Source organism: Perissodus microlepis, chromosome 3 (genome assembly GCF_051167445.1).
Source record: "Perissodus microlepis isolate ML-2025 ecotype Zambia chromosome 3, ASM5116744v1, whole genome shotgun sequence".
NCBI lineage: Eukaryota > Metazoa > Chordata > Actinopteri > Cichliformes > Cichlidae > Perissodus > Perissodus microlepis.
The window spans coordinates 17,990,931-18,015,798 of NC_140463.1; the positions used below are offsets into that span (position 1 = coordinate 17,990,931).

General features: G+C 41.9%; 1 protein-coding gene across 3 annotated transcripts; it reads right to left on the reverse strand.

Annotated features, from left to right (window-relative positions):
• Nucleotides 1-4,264: 4,264 nt before the first annotated feature.
• LOC146390291 (uncharacterized) lies at nt 4,265-24,322 on the reverse strand. Of its 3 annotated transcripts, none has more exons than XM_084923344.1 (9): nt 24,015-24,322; nt 22,002-22,449; nt 18,386-18,571; nt 16,242-16,922; nt 15,601-15,661; nt 15,433-15,506; nt 12,009-12,063; nt 8,865-9,041; nt 4,265-8,234 (listed from the first exon to the last, which is right to left on the reverse strand). In XM_084923344.1, exons 2-9 carry the CDS (start codon nt 22,198-22,200, stop codon nt 7,553-7,555), a joined length of 2,115 nt encoding a protein of 704 aa, XP_084779470.1. In that variant the 5' UTR covers nt 22,201-22,449; nt 24,015-24,322; the 3' UTR covers nt 4,265-7,552. The 3 variants fall into 3 exon arrangements, with proteins under 3 accessions (XP_084779470.1, XP_084779472.1, XP_084779471.1); XM_084923346.1 differs by lacking the exon at nt 24,015-24,322 and adding an exon at nt 22,663-23,084; XM_084923345.1 differs by lacking the exon at nt 24,015-24,322 and having other exon boundaries at nt 22,002-22,656.
• Nucleotides 24,323-24,868: the final 546 nt, after the last annotated feature.

Below are 24,868 nucleotides of genomic sequence, written 5' to 3' on the forward strand. Positions count from 1 at the left end.
CCCACGCAAACACGGGGAGAACATGCGAACTCCACACGGAAAGGCCACATGGTCAAGTGGAACTCACAACCTTCTTGCTGTGAGGCAAAAGTACTTCTGAAAATATACATTTTTGAAAAATGGTCCATCAACCCACTTTCAAGCCTTTTTGTTTCCACAGTGAAATGTTCAAACTTTGTACCATAAAACTTTCGTGCAAAGAAAAAGGAAATGATCAAGCAGAAAACTAGCTGGTTTGAAACAAAAAATGGGACCAGAGCCTAGACTTTACTACAGCAGTTCAGTTCACCTAACAGCCACTTGAGGCTGCCTGCAACAGTGAGTCACTCCCCACTGTCTCCCATGTTAGGATGTGTAACTTTAGAGCAGAAATAAACATGTTTACAGCCTGACACGAACAACAGTTTTGGTCTTCATAAATTCATAAAACTGTGCAGGTGATTCATGTTTTTATAGCACTTCTAATGCATTATGTGACTAATATTATGGCATGTCAGAAAGCAGAGTCTTTATCTGTGACATTTCCTGAATGGCTTGATGTTATTTTCATGTGTTTTCTCAGCATATTTAAGTCAGACATTAATTTAGTTATAGGCAACTATAATAACCTTAGAATAAATGTAAAGTTACTTTTTGTATTTGCACAATTTAACTATATATTTCACCAGCAGGGTGCAGCATTTCACTGCTGTGCTGCTTTTTTAAACTTTAAAACTAATTTTTATTAGACACAGACTTTATCAAAACCCCAAATTGGGAAATTTACTTTTTCCAACAGCACAAGGGTCATCGTTTACTCTTAAACAAATAAAAAAATGTCAGCAACTGAAAAAACAAAGCAAACAAACATCTGTAAGAATATCTGGGCCTATAATGACGGCGACATATCCTGTAACTGTGAAGCCGGCTATTTATGATATTTAGTACGTTAAGTTAGCATTTTTTGTTGCACTAGTAACATGTTTTTGTTGCATTTATGAAGTTATACAAGTGAAATAAAGTAAATTGTTTACCTTTAATTAAATTTAAATTTTAAATATCAACACAACAATGGTGAAGTGAAGGAAAAATAAGCATCTGTTTGCATGTTTAAGCAGACAACTTATCCAGGCCAGAATCTGTGTCCACCTTCTTTGCTTTCACTTCACCTTTGACCCTTTGATGTTGTGATACATGAAAGGTACAGCCTGGCTTTGGCTCAGCTTTAGCTGATATCTCTACAGCACCAACCACAGACACCTTGGAGTTATTTATTCACATTCTGCTGACAGATTTAGTCAATTTAAAAGATCTCAAGTCATTTTAAACACATTCATTGGCACTAAGTGCCTTTAAATGATTATTCAGTGCTCATATTCGTCCACATTTCTGCCTCTGTGAACGCGTGAGGCGTCCTTGGCAGCCTGACTGCACCTCTAACTGACACGCTTCTCCTCCTCCTCTTCTTCCTCGCCTCTAATGCCATTTACTCAAATCTAATAATGACCTCTGTGTGAGTGCGGCCTTCATGCTTCTCCGCGATTCGCCGAGGCCAGAGCGGCTCCCGGCCAATAGAAGGGCCGCCCGCTCGCCGCCATGGGGACTTACAACATGCCAGGTAACCGTGGCAACCGGCGAGGAGGGGACAGGACCTGTGGCGATTGACACTTATCCTCCCACTCGCCTGGTGAGTGTGGTGTGTGACCTTCATCCCTGGTTTCTGTGTAAAAACTCTGCCCCTCCCTCTCTGCGCAGCCAATCTGACAGAGTTTATATTTCAGCTCCATGAAATTTTATTTATTTATTTTTAATTTGATCCAGGCGCCACGCTGAATCCCTGCCCCAGTTAACAGGTTCAGCTTCCTCTGTAACACGATCTTCCTCTCACGTGAGGGAGGAAGACACGAGGGCAAAGGTGAGTCAGATGAAATTAAGCTTCATTGATCATGGCAGCAAACAGTGACAGGATGCGGCAGAGAAAAAGGAAAAAAAGAGGCAAAGATGAGCTCAGGGTGTCGTTGTATTTTACACTGCTTTGTGTGAAATTCAGCTGTTGAAGCAGACCCAATCTGCTCACTGAGTGATGAGGTCTCGACCCCGTTTCTGGGTCCAAGTGTCCCCTGATGAGGTTCCTGCCTTGTTGACGTGCTGCAGTGCTTTACAAACACATTATATAACACTAGTGTAGGTGAATGTTCCTCACTGAGAAGCGCTGGTGAACGTGATCTTAGACCTGACCTCCCCTCAACAAGCTGCCGGATCAGAGCTCAATTATAAAGGACACCTGTTGGCCTTCATTCACTCACTAAAGGTTTCTGAGGGAAGAGAGCCCAACATGTATGCATGGCATCTGTAATGAGCGCTGGTCACATGCTCTAGATACCGAGGATAGATGTTTCACTGCTTCCTTTATTTCCTCCTTTAGGATACACTGCATCACTGTGGAGGTCAGTGAGTGCAGTGACTCATTGTCCAGTTCGAGAAATCGCTTTTAAATGATTTGCCACATGGTGTGTTACCCTGCTGGCAGCAGCCATCAGAAGATGAGTACACTATAGCCATAAAGGGATGGACACAGTCAGCAACAATACTCAGGTAGGCTGTGGTGTTTAAATGATGCTCAGTTCGCGCTAAGGAGCACACAGTGTATCCAGAAAATTGTTTATTTGTATTACATCACCATCGTCTTAACTGTCGATACCAGACAGGATAGATCCATGATTTTATGGCGTTTAAATCAAATTATGGCCGAATGCTAAAGCAGAAATTGAGACTCAGACCAGGCAACACTTTTGCAGTTTTGTATTGTTCAATTTGAATTGTAGCCTCACTTTCCTGCTCTTATCTTGCAGGCACCTGGTGTGGTCTTCTGCTGCTGTATCCCATCTGCTTCATGTTTGACATGTTGTGCCCAAAGTGACTTCCACCGTGGTTCTACTATAAAAATATGAACAGACACAAATGGAGACTATAGTCCAGACTGCTCATTACTGACTCTGTTGAAGTTCAGGCTCTGGCTGCTGGACTGAAGTATGCATGCACTAAGGTTTGTCATCACTCTGGGTTGCTTGCTAACTTTGTGTTAGCATGCTGTCTGTGCTGATGTTTGCAAAGAGCCAAAGTTGTGTTAGCAGCATAATGTGATTGTTTCTGTCCTGGGTGCAGTTTGCACTTCACCATTGTGCTCTCGTTCTTTCGTGCAATAAAAATAAAGGTAATGTCGATGTCTCTGCTGCAGACCGGCCCACTATTTTCCTCCTCCCACACATGAACTGAAATCACCTCAATGTAGCTCAAGTTTGCAGTTGTTTTTTCTTTCCGTCCACCCAACCTGCAGATAATTGAAAAACCTTAACGCAAGTAACAACATCGCTGCCAACATATTATTGAATTTTGTGCAGTAATACACCACATTACTGAAAAATGTGGGATGTGTGATTACAGTAGCCACTGTTCTTCTGCGTACCTTAGTTGTAATGAGTGATTCTTTGACTTACTGTTGCCGTCAAATCAGCTCAAAGCAGTCTGACCCTTCACCCCTGATGTCTGACATCAAGAAGACATTTTCATGCAGAAAACTGAGGCTCACTGGATATTTTCTCTTTTCCATCTGTAAACCGTAGTTTAGAGATGGGCGTGAAGGAAAATCCCAGCAGATCGGCGGTTTGTAAAATAGTCCTAGTAAAGTGTCTGGCAAGTGTATAATACTCTTTTCAAACTTTGTCTTGTTGTGACCAGGACAATCACTTTTGTGAATTTAATTGTTTCCTAAAGATAAATGGCACGGTGAGTGCTTCCACCAGGTCATAAAAATAATTAAAACAGTGGAAAATATAACAAAAACATCATGTGCAATGAAATTTGGCTCTGATTTGGAGTATAAAGAAGTCATTGTGTGCCCAGACAATCTACAGGAAAGTCTTAATTTTTAAGCAAAATGTTATGTTTTATGAATAAAATAAGCTTTCGTTGTCATAACTAATAAAAATCACGGATAAGATTTTGATTGAATCCTGTAATCTGCGAGACATTTCACCCACTGTGAGGCCGCTGTGGCTATGCTATTATCAAAGTAGTAACAGATAGAAGGGACAATCACCAAATAATCATAGTGGGCATTATTCTTCCTTTTAAAATAATTTTTAAGTTAGGTTAGGTTGTGTTGTGCGTTTGGTAATACAACTTCGGGTTTTTACTGTCTTCAAACTAAAGCCGTTCCCTGCCTCAGGAAATAAAGATGCTCTTCGGCTTTAAACTTTAATAAATAATACTCATTGAAAAAACATATTTTCGACACTTTATTGAGCAGCTATCCCTGCCCCATACCAGTTGTGGATCAGCTGTTAGTACTGGATAATTTAACAAAAACTGGATCCCCGGGACTGAATCTGCAGAGTAATTATTTGGCTGTGGGTTTCGACTTTTCCTTCGGCGACATTACAAAACAAACCAACACTTAAAGTGTTTTTGCAAAAGGCTAAAGTGTTCTAAACTGACTTTTCTTCTGTCTACATATAGTGCAACCTTAAATTAAGACATTTCAGACTCCCAGGAGCCCCATGTAGTCATGTAAACACAAATACATTATCAATATACAACACAAATATTAGAAGTATCATCACTGTCCTCCAGAAACCACGAATAACCCCCAAAATCCTCCAATATTGAAGTGGAAGCAGCAGACTCAAGGATGGTAACTTTAAATAATTCATGCAACCAGTCAAATAAAATAAAGTGTTCTCATCAAATGTGAATATTTGTGAGCTTTCTGCAGTAATACAATACCAAAGTCAGACACAACAAGTGAAGATGGTCTCCCAGAAAATATAGACTTTACGATTAGAATGGCTAAGACAATAAGCAGCAGATTATAAAAAGTGTACTTCGGCTGCAGCATCTGGTTTAAAATGCTTTCACTCACAGCTGTAGATGAACTCAGACAGTAAAACACCAATGATTTAAACCTTGAGTGGTTCTCTGAATTGGTCTGTTGGAAATATCTCCACATTTGTTGGCTGGATGGATTTACATGGAGCATTAAAGACTTGACACAAACATCCTGATGACTTTAACCAAATTCAGGATAAAATAATAATAAAGCTAGTAACATTTTCATCAGCTCAGCTAGATGCTCTGTTTAATGCTAAATGGCAAATGTTAGCATGTTTACGCAATAAGCTGAGGACTGATAGCCTTGCTGTGTGTTTTTTTTTTGCTTTCATTAGCCAGTGTTAGCATGCTAATACCCTAAGGTAATGTCCCATTCCAGTTAATTCAGAACTCTGGAGTGAAGTTATTCCGGAGTTAGTGTATTTCAGTACTAAAGTCAGAAAAGCACGACAAACAGGATTTGTTTTGTTTCTTAGCAAAGCAGAGTCATTCATGTCATCACTAGGAACACAGCATAATGTTTGGTTTTTGTGCTTAAAAATGTAGCTGCAGCACGTTCACGGACAGAGTGTTCTCACTGCTCTGTATATGGCTTATTCGGAAAGTCAGTAGTGGCACAGATAGAAAGTATTACAGTTTCACTACTTTTTCCATTCACTGCCACCATTTTCGATTTTTATATAGGGGTTTCTCCCACTTTATCAGTTGGAACTCCAGGTTCAGGGGGTGTTTGAGACAAACATTCCAACAGAGAATTCTGAAAGTTCGACTTAATCTGGAATGCACCATGATTATATTCTCATTAGCTTCAGTGGAAATGATCATGTTAGCACCCTAAAGTAATGCAGTTTCAAACCCCCTCAGGAATATTGCGTGTGAATAGTACTAACTTAGAAAGTTTAAGATACTAACATGCTACAGACATCCCTTTGAGCCTATACAAAACTGAAAGGTTAGCACGTAACACACAAAACTAAAGACATTCTCAATCCCAGTAGCATAAATAGCTTATTTTTATGGTGAATCCATTTAACTCAGAAGTCGGTTGTCAATGCTGGGAGTGATGTCACTCCTCATTTGAATGTATTCCAGTACTAAAGTCAGAAAAGCAAGGGATACCAGGATTAGTTTTGCTTCTAAGCAAAGTAGAGCCATTCGTGCATCACTATTAACACAGTGCAACGCTTGTGTTTTGCACTTAAAACGCCCCTGCAACACATTTGAGGCTAGAGTCAGTCACAGATACACAACACTGGCAGCACGAATGAAAGTTTTACGGAGCCATTCGGAGCCACCATTTGGGATTGAGAAGTCGGGTTGGTGGGGCTGGTCTCACTTTCTATTGGAAATCCAACTTGAGAGGGTGGTCCAATTCCAACTGGGAGCTTGGAAATTCCAACTTCAACTGGAATGCATCATTCGTGCAAATTAGCATGATAAACTGATAATATCCCATCAGCCTAAGTGGTGATTTCTTTTAGTGCAAATTAGCAAAGGTTAGCATGTTCACATGCCACAGCAAGATATGGCCAACATTATCAATGCTAAAAATCAGCACAAGGCATTCCCATCAGCCTCACTTGTATATTGTGTTTAGTGCTAAATAGCATGTTCAACTAACACCCTTCTCATCAATTTAAGCAGCATTGTTTGTTGTGATAAATTGCAAATATTAGCGCAGTAACAATCTAAGTTAAAGACATATATATATAACCCTTAGCTGAACTGCATTTTTTTAGTATTAAATCGCCATCATTACCATGCTAAAAAGCTAGACTAAAGACATTTATACCAAGTAAAAAAGTTCGAAGTCTCAGCAGCAATAAGCAAATAATACAACAATAAAACTAAAGACATTCCCATTAGCCTCAGCGGTTAATTAGCAAAAATTAACATACAAGCATACCAAACTAAGGACATTCTCAGTAGTAGCAGTAGTTTGTTCTCACTGCCGATAATTAGCAAAAGTTAGCATGTTCACATAACAAAATAAGAACATAGAATACGATTAGCATTATACCTGCTATATTAGCATTGTACTGTGGAACAGTTAGCATGCTGAACTTAAAGTAAACAGTTAAGTAAACCTTCATATAGATATTGCCTTAAAGAGCTGCTAGAAATGCTGTCAACTCTTATTTTCTTCCTTTAATCATGTTTTTTTGAAGTCCGCTGCTTTTTTAAAGAAAATATCTAAAAAACACGTTGTGTTTTAAAAGAAAAACAAACTAGCTCACCCTCAACATTATCTCATCATCTCAATAAATGACCCTTACTTCACAGCATCTCGTGTTTCTGATTAGAACAATTTATAATAAAATGAGACTTTTTAAGTTCAAGGTTTCTGGAGGACAAGAGAGACAGGCAATAAATATGTCACACGGTTAAATAGCTAAGAGTTCAGTGATTATATGACGGGCTAAAGCAGGCAGGAATGCAGCAAAAATCACGAGCATGATGCAAAAGTTGAATAAATTCAAAAACGTTCCTTATCGGTGTGTTTTCAGTGCTGTTTGACATTCTCATACATAGTGCTGAGTGACAGTACCTTGGATACATTACAGAGCTTTACATCCATCGCTTTAAGAGTCCAGAGGATGGATAGAAGAGAAAAGGAAGAAGAGGAAGAGGAGAAATTAGAAGAGAAGGAGACGAAGAGAGGAGGACCAAAAGCAGGGAGGCTTTACAAAGAAGTTGTCAGGCCGAGGTAACCAAGAAAAGAGTGTTTGGTAGAGAAAGATGAAGAGGAGGAGGAGGAAGATGAAGGAGAGCGCTGTTTCAGAGAGATGAGGGTCGTGATCGGGAGGAGAGGAGACAAATCCCTCCATCCAGCGCGGTCGGACAGCGATGGGTGAAGAAGAAGAGGAGGAGGAGGAACAGAGGAGGAGGATGCAGCAGTGTGAGCGCTTGGCGGTGTGTGCAGCCGCTGGACGTGCTTGTTCGAGCGCTGATTGTCTGCATGCACGTATGACCGGTGCGTATGCACGTCAGCGGGTGCGTCCGTCGCGCCCCCGTTGAAGAAGTGCGCGGCGTGTTTGACCTTGCAGTGCAGGCGCAGACTGTCCCGCCGCTTGGCGCTGTAGGGGCAGAGGTCACAGGTGAACGGTCGCTCCCCCGTGTGCACGCGCACGTGTTCCACCAGCTTGTTGGCTGTCCGGGTCAGGTGGCCACACCGGTCGCAGCGGTACTGGTTGCCCTGGCGATGACCCTGGAAGTGAACCAGCAGCTCCTGTTGCCCTGGAAATGACCTCTGGCAGATGCGGCAGCGATGCTCTGAGGTGCTTGTCTCCGGCTGGGTTGCCGTGGCAACTGAACGAGCACCGCTGCTGGAGGTGGAGGCTGTAGCAGGAAGGGTAACAGGGCATCTGGGAGTCAGGAAAGGTAGAGGGAGGAGTTAATGACCCACACATTACATGAGGATGCTGACAGAAAGCACACTCACCTGCATGTAACATCAACATGTAACATCAACAAATTAGTTTTAAATCCATTCAATGAAGATTTTAAATGTATCAATAAAAGTTCTACCTGTGTGTCTTCACAATCTTACTTGTTAGTTCAGTTTACTTCTTCATATCAGAGTTTATAGTCTGTTTCCACAGTAACTGAGCAAAGATTTAGAAACTGATTCTGTTCAGCCTCGACTTTCACCTTAAAGGCTTTTTTTTATGTTTAAAGTATGTTTTATTAGATGTTTCCACTTATTTAATAAGTCATACACAGAAAACCTTTTGTAAGGTCGTATTAATGCCTCAAAGGAGTACTGCAGACATGATTATTTTTACTATTGATATGATAGATTGTTGTAAAAAGATTGTCCAAAAGATAAAATATCATTATTGTCATTTGTCATATAAGATTTGGGGTTGTTTCGCTTAAAAACAACTCAAAAATCTAAGTAAATTTAAATTTAACGATGTAATCATGTGCTGACACGTGGATGTGTGGTCACGTATCCGGGGGGGAGGGGGGTCGTTAGGGATCCCTACACCTACCTCACTTCGCCCTGAATGTGCGTGCAGACGTGAGCCCTCATCTCTGCCTCCTGATTGGTCGAGTGGTCGCACACGCAGCAGTGCAGCGAGAAGGATCTGTGCTCCCATTGGCGGTGTTCGGTCATGTGACTCTGGAAAAGGGCCTGTCCTTTGGTCTCAAAACCGCACACGTGACACCTGGAAGGCAAGGACACGACAAAAGCTTGTAACACATAAATGATGGTAACAGATATTTGTCTATGAATCTCCAAGCGGTCAAAGCGGGACTCACTGTGGGAGAGGACAGCAACCAATCAGGTGCAGGTTTTGGTTTTTCTAGCGTGCGCTTTGAACTTGTCTGAACTGGGAGGGTTGGTGCTTTATATTCTTCTTCACTGTCCATTTTTAAGTCACCTCTTAAAACCCAGCTCTTCATCGGTTATGTATGTGTCCCCAACCTTTTTTGCGCCACGGACCGGCTTAATGTCAGACAATACTTTCAGGGAACGGCCTTTAAGGTGTCGTAGACAAATACAACAAAATAAAATGATACGACCAAGACAAAAACTGTGGTATTTTGTAAATATGATATTAAACGCGAATTCACTGTGTAATTGTGTAACTTTATTAGCAGCGTCCTCCTGAAATGTGCCAACAACATTCAGAGTAACATCCTCCTCTCTGCCCCTTAATGCTCTCAGGTCGCTATGGTAACATTTAAATATTTATTTCAAAGTAAGATACACAACTACAACACGGGTAAAGATCCAGGGAAACAGAGTTAATGATAAAAACCCTGAAAACCATAAATTTCACACCTGAGCCTCAACTCTCACGGCCCGGTACCAAACGACTCATGGACCGATACCGGTCCATGGCCCGGGGGTTGGGAACCGCTTGTGTATGGTATGACAGTTGGTTTTAACTTGTTATTATTTTGTTGTAATTATGCTTGTAATGCACTTTTGTTTTCAAATATATATGTATTATTATTAGTTTATTTATTTTTGTATTTTATTATATTTTTGGATTTTTACTCTATCTTTAATCTCAAGCACTTTGTTCAGCTGTTGTTTAAAGTGTTTTATGGATAAAGCTGGTTTGGATTTATATACAGGCTTCAGATCTGAGAGGGTTTAAGAAATGAGACATAACACCAGGAAATGATTTCATTTCTCACTTTTAGCATGAAGAGAAGGTGAAATACATGACAGCTGGAGATAATCAGATCATAGTGAACCTCGTTTATGTAACAATGAGTGATTAGCTTGATTAGAGGGCACAGGTAGACAAATATCAGGTGAACAGTATTAACAGTTTCATGGTTCTTCAATTCCTTAAATAAACTCACAGAATGGAGCCACAAAAAACGCTTTCACTACGAGCGGCGACAACTTCCGCTTGACCTTGTTCGTTTTTCCATGTTCTCTTAAAACTCACCTCTTCATCAGTGTTTCAGTGTTTCAGTGTTTCATGTGTGGAATTAGTTCTGGGAGACAGGTGCTCCTGGTTTTGGAAGTTTTATTTACCTCTCTCTATGAGAGAGGCGCTCAAAACCACAAGTCCCGTCACGAAAAGAGTAACGGGAGGACAAAACTCTCCAGGCTGACACCTCACAGTGGCTGGTGTCTTTAATGTGGAAAGCTGAGAGAAAAACTACATTTCTCATTAAACGTAAACTGCAACTGTGAAAAAATGACCATAAAAACCCCATCGAGGATGTCAAAGTGCTGATTCAGTCCACCGCCATGAAGCATGGCTGAGAGCTGGCGCTCAAAAATAGGCTCGGGTTTAACTCTGTCAGATGCACTGTAGTTTACAAGTTTTGTAAAAACGATGCAATAAATCGCTCCCAAAAGTGGCAGCACGCTAATCCTGATCGAGTCACACATCCTGATGTAAGAGTTCACGCAAAATTGTGGAGCCCGATTCACAGATAAAAATCACAACAGAAGAAGAAGGAGCGGGACGCCGAGTACAATAGCATTCAATGCTTTTCACACTCTCAGTAACGGCTTTGTTAGTTTATAATGAAGCCATTTTTTATATTAAAAGCATCTTTTTGAGTTGTTAGTGTGAGTGTAAGGTTTATGTTGTAGATGAAGTCAGCCCACTCTCACCAAGAACACTTTTATGGGCAATTTTTTATTTGAATTTGGATTTCTTGTAATTCCAATTTTATTTTTAAAGTGCCAAATCACAACACTTCAAAAACAGGTGCTTAATATTGTGAAGTAAAGGCCCTAGAATAATACAAAAGGACTCAATTAGTTTAACACACTATAAATAGTATATGTGTTAGCCTGCTTACAGTATACAGAGTGTACTTCATTCTTGCGTCACTTTCTGATCAAAGCCTTATTGCACACCACCAACACTCACTAAGAAGTATTTGTGTCGTTTTATACACTTGAGTTCCTGCAGATCACAGACACACTCCATTTTAATCCACCATAATTTTCTCCATGAAAATTGCCTCCAGGATGCCAAGGTTGTGTCTCCAAAATCGAGCCGAGCATGGATAAAAACTTTTTTAAAAATCCAGAGCTTTGAAATCTTTGTACTAATTTCTTCCTGCTAATGAAAAAAAAAAAAATCTCCCACCGGTTTGTTAAACATCTCCAGAAAGTTAATGTTCAAAGACGCCTTCGCTGGCAGAATACACTGAGATGGAGAATCCGGCAGAGCTGCAGCTACGCAGGAAGATAAGCGGGGACTTCAGTCTCTCCAGAAGGCCAGAAAACAACAGCTCGAAAGCTTTACTGCTGGATAAAATGCTGTGACATTTAGGATCACCGTTCACAGAGCTATAAACAAGAGTGAGTCCCAAAACAGGCTGAAACTCAAAGATTAGAGATAGTGCACTTCCTCGCTGACTCTATATAGCTATCTTAAAGGGGGTCCTCACAGATATAGGAGCAAAGGTGTACGTGTGTGTGTGTGTGTACTTGTTTAAGCATCTTTGTGAGGACCAAAACATGCCACTATACCTGTGGGGACCAAGCGCCCGTCCTCACAAATTTGAAGGCGTTTTTGAGGCTCAAAAATGTGGTTTTAGAGTGAGGTTACAATAAGGGTATGGTTAGAGTAAGGGGCTAGGTAAAGCATTATGTCAATTCAATGTCCTCACTAAGATGTGAAAACATGTGTGTGTGTGTGTGTTACCTGAAAAAGTAAGAGCAACCTGTGGTTTGGTGTCTGCTGAGGCTGGTTTGGGTTTCTGTGAGGAAAAAGAAGAGCATTCGTTTATTATTCTGCGTGATTTTTGCTTTTTATATACAGCAGAACTTCTTAATGATGAGCCCCTCTGGAAGCTATTATTGCTAAACCTCTGTGTGACTGTAGCCTCTGTCAGCGCACTTCACCACCATCTTTATTATTATAGACCCAAAGGGCACTCCAGTAGCAGCATGCATCCATAACACAGACAAAGGCAGCATGCAGTCATTAAAAAGTAATAATAATAGCGATAATAATAATAATGATACAGAGACAATGCAGGCAAACTGAACACACACATTCAGTGAGAGTGTTTGCTGAGAGCTGTCAGTGGAGGAGATCAAAAGTGTTTGTGGTGGCTAAGAGCCAGCCAGGCAGAACACAGAGGGTGATAATCAGATCCAAATAAAGTCACGAGCTCAGACTTCATTTTTGGTCGAGCACCTTAAAAAGTTGAAGTTTTAAACTTTTGTTATGATGGTCATAAAAAAAACTTTTAAAAACAAAAAAACCCTCAGAGGTTGCAGTTCCTCAAATGGCCACTTGAGGCTGCCTCTAGAAGTGAGTAACTTCTCACAGATTTGTGTTAGAAATAAACACGTTTATTGCATCAAAATGTGCTTCTTATTAAGGCTTAAAGTTAAATACCTGACCTGATGCAAGCAGCTAGCTGTTTGCAATGACTTGTGATTTTTATAAATTGTTAGCCAATGAGCACACACTTTAAGCGCTATATAAGAATCAGTCCATTTAATGGTTTTATAATCTTGCATTTTGGTATTACAGGATTTACCAAAAAACCTCTTCTATTCTTCTATTAAACACAACCCAAAATAAGAGAAAAGCTTTGACAGAGGTCAGATCGGAGAACCAGTTTTGAAACCACTGCTGGCCTTCAGGCACAATGCAAGTTTATTTTTCCAACCCCAGAGCTACGTCTATCCTCTTAAACAGTCTCTGCTTCACCCCCACTAACCTTAATAACTGAACTGGAGTCTGGTTTCTAAATGGACTTATCTGACAAAGAATACGGCCGGCTCTGTGGTTACTTGTAACCGGTGGTTACATTTTTTATGAAATTCTAGGTTTTTTTGTCTGGATTTTAGCACTAACGAGCAGGGAATATGAATCGAGCTCTTGGTGGCTCTTGGTGACCCCAAAACGCCAAACTCAAGGCTTCAAAACAGGTCCACAAACCAGCATGTGACAGAATTAGCTATGATGATACTTAAAATCCAGTCTGTCTAACAGAGAAACCATGAACAGGTGGTCTACAAAAGACTTTCTCAGTGGTTTATAGCTTACTCCAATCGATGGAGCAACCTTCATATTTTTACAATTAATACTGCAAGACTAGTGCCACAGCTCCATGTCTCAGTCATTAGAAGTTTGAAGTTGTTACAGACTATTAGATAAACTTTATCATTCTCAACCTCTGAAGTAGAAATTCAGGTAAACAGGTTTTTGCACAAAACAGTGTTTTACATCTGGACTCAAGATTTCAATTAAAATGAAAATAAAAATCTGTTACTAATAATACTGATGCACAAATAAAAGCATGAACACTTTTTATCCTGATATGTAACCAAACATGTCACCAGCTAACCCCAAAATAAACACCTTTCATCGTTAAACTTCATCGCTTTTGATTTGAATGGTGAATAACTGATCGTCAGCTCATTATCAGCAGCTCCAATTCAAATTCTCACAAAATCTGACTTCGAATATAAAATCTGGTGATGGTCTCTATAACCAACCAATAATATTCACTTAGTCTGTCAGAAACACTGAATAAGTGCGTATCAAACGCATGCAAATGTTTCCCCTTGTTTCATTAATCTTTAATAGAAACAACAGTGACCATCACTTAAAAGTGACACTTTATATTTGGAAGCTTTGTTTTTAGAGTCATGCCTCATACTCTCCGACTAGGGAAGGTATTTAGAGTCAGACTAATGCATTAAAAATTCATAACATCACCGGGCTTATCTGTAAATGCTGAAGTGTGCGCTGTTAAAAAGGCAGCTGGAGGTTTGGGAGCTCGCATCCTTGTACCTGACATCCTTCCTGCTGCGCCAGTGTTCATTGTAAATTTAGCTGGATCACTATTTCAGCCGTCAGCTCCTTTAATCCTTCCACTCTGACTGACAGTGTCAGTTTCCATCACTGCAAATTACCCCGAGACTGGCAGGCAAACACATCAATGACAACAACCCATAACGCTGTGACTCATTAATAAAAAAAAGAAAAACACCTCCAGGAGACGGTTAATAATCAAGGAGCTACACCTCCTCCAGCTGCAGAGCATCCTCGCAGAGCTCCTGTATTTTCATGTAGACACTGTGACACTCATGTAAATCTTAACCTGTGTGTGCAAACCAGGTTATTATGTCAGTGTGATTAATTAACAGAAAACTACAAAATAAAGTGTCAAAAAACATGTAATTCTTAAATTATGTCATTAAACTTGTTTTAGTGCCTTAAATTTAACAGGTAGTTGTAGTGTGTAACTTAACCAAGCTGTGCAAGTTTTCAATTTTCTACGTCAGCTCTCCAAATAAAAAGAGACTTTACATCCATGCACTATATCATGGGTAGGCAACTCCGGGCCTCAAGGGCCGGTGTCCTGCAGGTTTTAAATCTCACCTGAATCAAATGATTAGGTCATTACCAGGCCTCTGGAGAACTTCAAAACATGTTCAGGAGGTCATTTAGCCATTTAAATCAGCTGTGTTGGATCAAGGACACATCTAAAACCTGGACTTTGCTCACCCCTGCACCATATAAAAGCAGCTGGGTTGTGGTTACATTCAGGATCTTTAGCAGAGGTCATCTAACTTCTGGAAACTTCACCTAGACTAAAGCCTTGATCATAATTTCTCTATCCCTAAGTCCGCTAAGGGACTGCACTGGAGCCAAGTTTTTGTGACTGCATGGACTCATCTGTGGATAATTTGCATTACAATGCACCAACTACGCCAGCAGCCTTCAAGCAGACTTCAGAGGTAAAACAGGAATGACTGCCGCTCTGGCGTGTCTCCTGGTTTTTGTGTCTGCATCAGGACGGGGTATAATCGAGGTTCAAACTTTTCTCGGGCCTCTACGAATAGTGAGACCTTGATAGCGGAGAGGCTAACCCCCAAAAATCGATTATACTGCACACAAACGTAAAACTCTGTTTCTTCACAGCTCTAAAAGTAAGACCGTTTCGCCTTGTGTCTGATCCCTTTCCCAGCTGAGCCTGCAGAAGTCATCTGCAGCATTTAGAAGCCTGAATGGTATGCATGTGCTGCAGTGCGTGGATACAAATGTCTGGGCTTGTTGTTAAACGCTGTTGGAAATGAAAAGTGAAAAATTGAAAGTCCATTACCAAGTGGAGGAGTTTGGGAGCTGATCACTGCCGGGGAAGAGCGGCACTGGTCGTCGTTACCCTTCAAAACAGGACTACACAGAGAGCAACAGGCAAACATACAGGATACCGTCATGACTGAGGTCAGAGGTCAAAATATGCCGCTGATGGATGGAAGTGTGCACTTACCTGCTTCTGATGGGTGGAGTCATCCTGTCCACCAGCTGACTGTTGGACTTACTGACCCTCTCTGCAGACAAGCGACAGAAAAAGAAACGCATTCGAGTACAAACCGAAAAAAATGATGCAACCTGTGTGTTTGGCTAAAACCCAAACAGTGGACAATGTGCATTTTTCTCTCTGCAGCTACCTCCACCTCTGAGGCTGCATGTCTCTGATACGCAGGGTTTCTTATCTGTTGTTTCCTAAAGTCTCGGTCTGTTCTCTCTGCACCAGCCCGTCGGCTCACACAGCTGCTTCTTCCTGTTTAAAGTTAGTCAGCTGATTCCATGTGCTCGCTTACAGGCAGTCATTGGGGTTTTCACTATATTACTGGTGAAAAAAACCTCCAAAGACCTGCACAAAACTGAGCATATAAATATTTTCAAGGAAAAAAAAAAGAATACCTCTGAAATTCAACTCACAAATATTCAAGAAAGATTGTGTTTTTCTGTTTATTTGTTTTTTTTGACAGCTTTATGTATTCTTAGATTTGATGTTTCGGCATCAAGGAGCAAGTCTCACCAGTAAAAACACAACAATCAACTTTAGATTTAATCTAGGTTAATCTTAACGCTCCTGTAGTTTAGCGTGAAAAATTGTGTGGTTACCTGACAGTTGGTGCAGCAGTGTGGACGCCAGGTTCACTGACATGTCCTGCCACAGCACTGCTCTGAGGCACTGGTCAGCCATCTTGGCTCCAGAGGTAAATTGGTCTTCCATCTTGGCTCCAAAGAAGAGCTGCTCCTCCATCTTCACCCCGGAGAAAACCTGGTTCTCCATCTTGGCCCCTGAAGCAAACTTGTCCTCCGTTTTGACTCCAGAGAGAAACTTGTTGGTCACCTTGACTCCAGAGAAAGGCCGCTCGGCAAACTTTGCTTTAAAGAGAAGCTGGTCCTCCATCTTGGCTCCAGTTAGAAGGTGGTCCGACATCTTAGTTCCAGAGACATCCTCCATGTTCACTTGAAAGTGAAACTGTTTGGCTCCAGAGACTGCACTGTCTGCCATTGCGGAGACAGGCGGGCATCCTTCAGCACAGAACTTGCCTTCTACTTTAAGGCCAAAGAGACACCGGTCCGCCATTTTGGCTCTGGGGTGCAACTCCTCAGCCACCTTGTTCCCAGTGAGGCCCCGATCTTCTGTTTTAACACTGAAGATGTGGTGATTGACCATTTTCGGGGCAGGCAGAGCAACGTCTTCTGTTACTATTTGACTCTGGGCTACTGTGTCAACTTCCATTGGCTCTTCTTCTTCTTTGAGTCTCACCACATGGCCATTCACTTCCTGACGCTCTGTGATTGGGAAGAAATAATAATAAATGATTAGAAGCAGTGTGTGAAAGTTCATTCAAAGCTAGAGAAGGTAACATGTTTTTGACCTCAACCAACAAAAAACCCAAAACAAAACAGACAGTTCAGCTGGACTCTGGTACCTGAGTTCTGGTTCCAAGCTATAGAACCTCTACTTTGTGTTGTTCACCAATACAACTGAGTAAGACGTCCACACCAGAAGGCTTATAACTGGGAGCGCAGGGCTGGAATCCAGCGCAAAGCCAACAGTCAGAAATGACTTACAGTACTGTGCAAAAGTCTTGAACCACCACTCTTTTCTCTCTATATTTGCCTCAAAGTCAGACTTTCTTATATTTTGTGGTGCTGAACAGTAGTTCTCCAGGCTGCCGGAAGGTCTTTCAAAGTGTTTCTTTGTACACTGCCACTTAACGCAGACCTGTGAATCATTCAAGCATAAAAAGGCACCTAACTCAAGGGATGAACCAGTGTTATGGCTATACAAAACAGACAACGTGGCAAATAACCCTTTTTAATCAGTGTCTTTAGGCACTTTGCTACCAGCAGCCTGTTGCAAGAACACACAATTATTTGTTCCTATTTTTTAGCTGAACCTATAAAAAATGTTAAAAAATAACAGTTTGACAGGCGTAACATAGCACTTTTGCACTAACAAGATCATACCCAAAGATTTTTTAGCTAAAACCTTGGCATGTCTAGACATGGTGTGCAGTGTATCCTTAAACAAATCTGGGAAATCGGGAAAAGTGGAGGACAAAAAAAGAAATGGCAGGCTTATCTGAAAGTCATGTCCTTAAGAAACAGCAAAGACCTGACACAGGAGTCGAGAGATGCACTTGGACCTTCAGTTGATTGATCTACTGTTCACTGAAGCCCCATCAGAAATTGTGTGAGTGTTAGCGTGGCTCTCAAGAAGAAATTCTTGAGAAACAGTGAGAAAAGCTGGGGCATGCCAAACTACATAAGAACTGCACTAAAAATCAGTGGCACTGTGTGTAATGAGATAATTAATCAAAATTTAGCAGCTTCATTTGTCAGCAACAATCCCAAAACACTTCCAACGCATTCAAAGTGGATATAAAAACACAAAATGGAACATTATCAGTCATGGATTGGCCTACTCAGAGCTCAGACCAGAAGAAAACAGAACAGAACGAAAAGAAGAAAGATCCAAAGGAGAGCTTTGAATGTCCTGGAGAACTATTCCTGAAGACTACTTCAAGAAATGATAAGAAAGGTGCCTAAAAGAATGACTGTGGTCATTCCAAAGTTCTTAGAACTGTACAAACTCTGTAATTGCCTTATATACTGTATTGCTGTGTATGTTTGCACATGTTCCAGTAAATCACTGCATCCATTTCCCTACATAACATGAAAAAATAAGGACTGGCTCAAGACTTTTACACAGTGCTGTATCTCTCATCACAGTTTTGGCGAACTCGCACCTGCTAGCTTCCGGAGCAGATCTGAAGCTAGCGTGTCCGTAGCGGTATTGCCGTCAGGCGTGTGCGTGAGGGACGGTGGCTCGGGACTCGCCCCGGGGCTGTCCGGTGAGAGAGCGACGCCTGGCTCATCCTGCTGCTCCGCTTCCTCTCGGCTCCCAGGATGCATCTGGGCCTTCTGGGTGGCCTCTGGAGACAGAGAGTGATTTGATTCAAGTTAACTGTAAACAGATTACTGCAGAGGTCAAATTGCAGCGTGATAACCGCACTCAAGCCTTCATGAGAGCGCACAGGCTCCTGCAACACATGCCCAAAGTACGCGGACACCTACACGCTCACGTCTCTTCATTTCCAGCAGATAAAACCTGCAGCAGGAATTTACTGCAATGGGAGTTAAACTCAGAGTAATAGTATTCAACCGGAGAGTGACATATCACCCTGTTTTAAAGACTTGATATTGGATGCTTGTTTTTTTATTGATTTAAAAAATCTTGTACTTCATGTTCTTGCAGCCGCCCACTTGCTTCAGATCTGTGAATGACGATGGTCTCTGAGGTCTTCTGGGCTTTCAGTTGCTCCAAAGAGCAGGACAAAAACCTGAGGTGAAGCAGCTTCTGGTGTTTACTCCTCAGTCTGCCTGAGGAGAGCCGTGAAAGAAACTTAAAACCTGACTGTTTATTCTGCTTATGTTGCCTTTTACTGATTTTATTTGTCTTTATTACTGTCATTATCGTTATTCTTTTTCCACCATTTTCATTTCCCTGGTGCCTTGGCATAGGCTTTTAGCCATCACTCCTTGGATGTTGAATGCTACCGTTCTGTCAAGGCCAAAATGTTTTCCTTTGCCTCACAGCTGTTTTATTTTTTTGTATTAAATAAAATGAAGGCAAAATCAACTTCATTATTTTAGTTCTATGATTTCACAAGTGCAACATAACATGCTGTTATTGTATTAAAAAGGCAAAGTTAAAGTAGCAAATAATCATAAAAAGTCTGCAGGGTACTCACATGTGGTAAAAGAATATAATTATTTGCACCTATTAGTGATGCTGATGGGCTAATTTATACCTTACAGGCTTTGCCACCACTGTTATAAGGCTCAGATATGTTCTGCGGCTGAATACGTATTTTCTTTTAGGTCAAAAATTCCTTTTTAATAATAACATTTTCTGATCTCTGAAGTGGCTCTACATCAGTATGCTCTGATTGGTGTGTTTGAGTATGCACCAATAGCCTTAGTAGACCTTGAAAACTCGGGGTGAGACAGCCTCGTCCTTCTTTTTATTTTTCATGTTAAACCTGAGCTGAATGGAAGATAGTGAAAATGCATTCAGTCTTAGGTGGAGGCACAGTATACTGCTTTGTACTGAAAATTACTGAAACATCCTGTGGAATAACCCATGTATTATAGCCATAATTACATGTGTTTCATGGATGTGGAGAAGGCATCCAACCGTGGCCCTCATTATTTCCCGTAGGGGGGTGTTTCAGGAGTATGGGATATCACGTGTTGTTGTTGCAGGCTATTCTGTCCCTGTACAAACACAGTGGAAGGTGGGTTTGCATCCAGATCACCTCTCTGCTCAGTTGGGCTCATTGAACGAGCTGAACCAGCTGGGTGATTTGCACCCAGATGTGAAGTGGAGGGAATGAGAGTAGCACCTCCAAGTTTGAGGATGTGATTCCCAGCAGGAATGGGATGACTGCCCCATGAGCGCAACTTTGTGCTGAACATTGCGGGGGGAGGGATCTCTGTCTAAATAAATAAATAAATCTGGGTAAATTCCCGGATGATTAAACATGCAACTATTTTGCTGGTAATAACTGAAATGAGTAAAGAAAAGTAAAGGGGTTATATTGGCTGGGTCTGATTATTGGAGGGGTCATAACCCTCCTAACCCCCCTGGAAATTATACCCCTGGACTGCCCAATCCCAGTGAATACAGTGTGAAAGGGAAGATTGATTGAGTTAGGCTTCAGCTCTCACGTATGGCCACAGGCTGTGTGGAGTGACCAACAGAATGAGCTATCTGCATGAGGAGTCTGGGCACTCCCTTAAAGACAGGGTGAGGAGCTTAGTCATTTGGGAGCTCCTCCACATCGACATCTGACAAGGATGCCTCCTGGGTGCCTTAAGGGTGAGGTGTTTCGGGTATGTCTATAGAGAGGGGACACGTGGAGATCATCCACTAAATTGCCAAAAGTATTTGCTCGACTTCCTTCACACACACATGAACTTGAGTCAAATCCCATTCTTAATCCATAGGGTTTAACATGAAGTCTGCTCACGCTCTAATTCATCCCAAAGGCGTTCTGTCATGTTGAGGGCAGGGCTCAGTGCAGGCCAGTCAAGTTCTTCCAAAACCAAAACTGCTCATCCATGTTTTTATGGACCCTGCTTTGTGCACGGGTATGCAGTCATGTTGGAACAGGAAGGGGTCATGCCCAAAACTGTTCCCACAAAGTTGGGAGCATTAAATTGTCCAATATGTCTTGGTGTACTGAAGCATTAAAAATTCCTTTCACTGGAAATAAGGGTTCAACTCATTAGACATGTACCGTTCTCCTGGCAACTGCCAAACCCAAACTCGCCTATCGGATTGCCAGACGGAGAAGCGCGGTTCGTCTCTGCACACTGCTCTTGAGCTTGTCTGAAGGGCACGTGAAGTTTGGAGGTCAGTACTGATACCTTCTGCAGAAAGTTGGTGATCTCCGTGCACAGCACGTTCCCACTCCCAAAGCATAACATATCACTGTATGTGACAAATCGTCAGTATATTATGCTTTCATCCACAATCCGGAAGGTTACCTTTTGTGTTCCCATGAGACATGACATGACAAGTTGTCGGTATTTTACGCATTGGGAATGAGAACGGGCTGCACATTACCACCATGGAGTTCACTGAGCTCCTGAGAGCGACCCATTCTTTCACAAATGTTTGTAGAAACAGTATCCATGCCTAGGTGCTTGTCTTTATACACCTGTGGCCATGGAAGTGACTGGAACACCTGAATTCAATGATTTGAATTGAATACATTTGGTGATATAGTATATGAGCTGGTTTTGCTTGTGAACACGTCTGTGTCCCACCAGAACAGGTGGAGTAGGTGGCCAGGAAGAAGGAGGTCGGTTTACTTACTAACCTTGTATTATGTTTAGATTTTTCTTTATAAAGCGTTTCACTTTGGGATAAACACCATGCAAGTTATCATATATATTCTTTTATTTTTGGCCATTCCTTAGGTAAGGCAGTATAGAGAGTGACAGGAACGTGGACGACAGACGCGGGAAATGGGCTTGTTGTTCATTTATTCTTGTATTACTGTATTAGTCTTGTGTAATAAATTATTGTTTCAGTCCACCCACGCAACTCCATTTCCCACGACAGGACAGTAGAAAGATCTGTCCACATACTTTTGTAGTGTTTGTGAGCACAAATTAGCATCCACAAAAATGACATAAACAAGATGCAATTCTGGACATTAGGGGTGGAGCTAACCATCCTTTTCATTATTACATGATCTGCAAATCAATTGATTGATTAGTCATTAGGCAGCAGCTCTAGTGCCCACTGTGTGTGTGTGTGTGTGTGTGTGTGTGTGTGTGTGTGTGTGTTACCTGACAGCCTGATGAGGAGGTCAGACGCCATCTTGGTGCTGACATCAGGGCTGAACAGAGAGGTGGCTGCTGGGAAGGGGCTCGAACCTGCGGCTTGTGCGTCATCGCCTGTGTGTGTCTTTGTGTGTGTGTTTGCAGGGTGTGCGTGTCGTTTGGCTGCATCAGAGTGAGGCTGCAACACACTCGACCCACGCTTCATTTTCTTTTTCCGTGTGTGAAAAAAATAAGAAAGAGAGAGAGAGAGACAAAGAGAGAGAGTGAAAAGGGGAGTCAAAACTCAGAAGAGAGGAGGGCAAGAGAGGAGGAAGAGGAGGAGGAGGAGGAAGGTAGTGGTGCTAAAATAAGACGAGTGTGTTCTTCAACATATGGACGTGAGCAGAGCATCGTAGAGAGAGGAAACGAGGGTGGATTTGATCTTCAGAGCGAGCTGTTGCTGGCTCTCGGTGACCTGAAAGAGAGAGGAGGGAAGACGAACGGAGGGGAACGGGACGAGAGAGGGGGAGGAAGAGGAAGCAGCGAGGATGCAGGGCGAGAGAGAACAGGGGAGAGGAAGATAAAGGGAGGAGGAGGAGGAGAAGAAAAGGAACAAAGTGAATCTGTGAATAATAAATTATTGAATGGATAAGGCCCAATAAGGGGATAAATCATCATCTGTTATCACCATGGTAACGGACCCTGCCTTGTCACCTCCTGCCCTGACCTTCCTGTTGAAAAACAATAATCGTCACTTGTGATCAGTGATCATCAATAACTACTCCGCCTGTCACCGCCTGTTAGCCTTGGTCACTTTTTGCCCCTGAAAGGAAAAAAATTGACTGCATCCTAGGAAAATACTTTGATTTGAAGGCTAACAATAAAGAGATAAACAAATAAATAAGTAAATAAAAATGTAATGAATAAAACATAATAATCTATCAGCGTCCCATTGTAGGAATGTAATTTAAATAAAGATCAATGAAAAAGTAAAATAAATTATCTAAAAATTGACATGCCTGTAGGAATATCTATGTAATTTAAATGTGCAAAAAAGAAAAAGAAAAAAAAGAATGAACACATGAACACAGGCTGCAAGAACACACGTAATTTAAATCTTAAAATAAAATGAACATGATTGTTGTTGAAAAAACTATTGTTATATATATATATATATATATATATATATATATATATATATATATATATATATATATATTTGTGTGTGCGTGTGCGTGTGTGTATAAAAATCTTATTTTCTATAGCAATTAAATAATAATAGTAAATTATAATAAAAAAAATCCTGCTAAATTCACTGCTTCATCTTTTTAATATTTAGGTCCTTGTTAATTAAAAAATTGCACTAAATAATTTTATTTAATAAATCAAATGTGGCTGGCAGGCTCTTCATTGCCTCGGTTCACTCACTACCCCCGTCGACCCCGTTTCGCTCTGCCTCCTGCCTCCGTCTCTAAGCGACACCGCGCGGGCTGCTGCTGCCGCCGCATCCGGCAGGGAGGCGACAATCATCGGGCACCAGCTTCTCCACAACACCCCCTCCCCTTCCCCTCACGTCCCTCTCGGTGTCGGTCGGTCGGTCGGAGTCAGAGCCCCCGGAGCCCCGCTGTTAGCTAGTTACCTCCCTCCTCCTCCTGTACAGCCCCCCCCCCACACCCCCCCGCAACATGGCTGAACGGCACTCCGACTCCCCGCCACACCGAGTCAGAAAGTCATCACGCCATTTAGAGCCGCCTAACTGCCAATTTACACATTTTTAACGGTTTTCCCTCGCGCTGCCTTCAGTTATGGGGAACAAGGGCAGGTGTCAAGAGTCCAACGGCCCCCCCACACACACCTCCTCCCTCCCTCGCCTATCGATCTCCTGCAACATGGCTGAACGGTAACCCGACCTCACGAGACCTCAAAAGTCATTTTCACGGGTCAGTTACCAACGATACCCAGGCACGGCTAGCACCAACCCGCCCCGGGACACCACGGTTCTCTCCCAGCTTCCCACCTCTTCTTCCCTCCGTGACTTACCGGCACCAGGGGGGGCAGGTGGTGGTGGTGGTGCAGTCCGGGGCATAGCCTATATATAGACTGAAGATCTGCTCCGTGTTAAATTCCCTCTCCCTTTTCCCGTGGTCACATCATCCCCCCCGCGGTTTCCTAATCCAGAGATGTGAAAGTTAAAATTAAAAAAATGACAACAGCGAGGAGACGATCCGTCTGTTCCCCGAGCCCGAGGATGACGGGTCGGTCACCGAGCAGGGCAGATGGAGGTTTCCGCCTCCTCCTCCTGCTCTCTCTCTCCCTCTCTCTTTCTCTGTGTATGTGTCTGTGTGAGGGAGATGCAGCGTGTGTCTGCACAGGGCACATAACATGTTAACAGCCTCCATCAGCACGAACCATGAGGAGAAACCTGCATGTTGGATACTCTTAAGGGGGACATGATCCTGCAACTGCTCCACTGTCTCACTGAATACTGATCTAACAGACCTGTTTCCACATACTGCATCAGGTTGGCTGCATGCAGTATTATAGCAGTAACTTTTTCCCAGCTCAGATTACACACCGATACCTAAACTGCTGGCACCAATACAAATAGTGATAATGTTTGCAAAAGAAGATGAACTTTTAGGTTGTTATTATTCAGGTCATTATTTAAAATGTTTTAGTTTTCATTTATTATCTCAGCATTTCAAGATTTTAGTTAGGTGTGTCCAACTTTAGACGTATAGTAATTTGGATTTCTTTTTTTTTTTTTTTTTTTTTACATACCTAACCTAAAATTTTGGCAAATCTACGTGGCCATATCTGTTTAGCCACATTTTTTTGCAGTAACCTGACTACTAACCATGTGACATTAACTTATGCATCATTTTGGACCTGTG

Bases quoted from the DNA above. Each gene is read 5' to 3' on its own strand.
- LOC146390291 (XM_084923344.1), bottom strand. From the start codon at position 22,200: ATGAAGCGTGGGTCGAGTGTGTTGCAGCCTCACTCTGATGCAGCCAAA. The intron at 16,923-18,385 runs GTGCGAGTTCGC...TCCCAATCACAG, and splicing joins TCTGCTCCGGAAGCTAGCAG to AGCGTCAGGAAGTGAATGGC. The intron at 15,662-16,241 runs GTAACCACACAA...GCTTGTCTGCAG, and splicing joins ACTGCTGCACCAACTGTCAG to AGAGGGTCAGTAAGTCCAAC.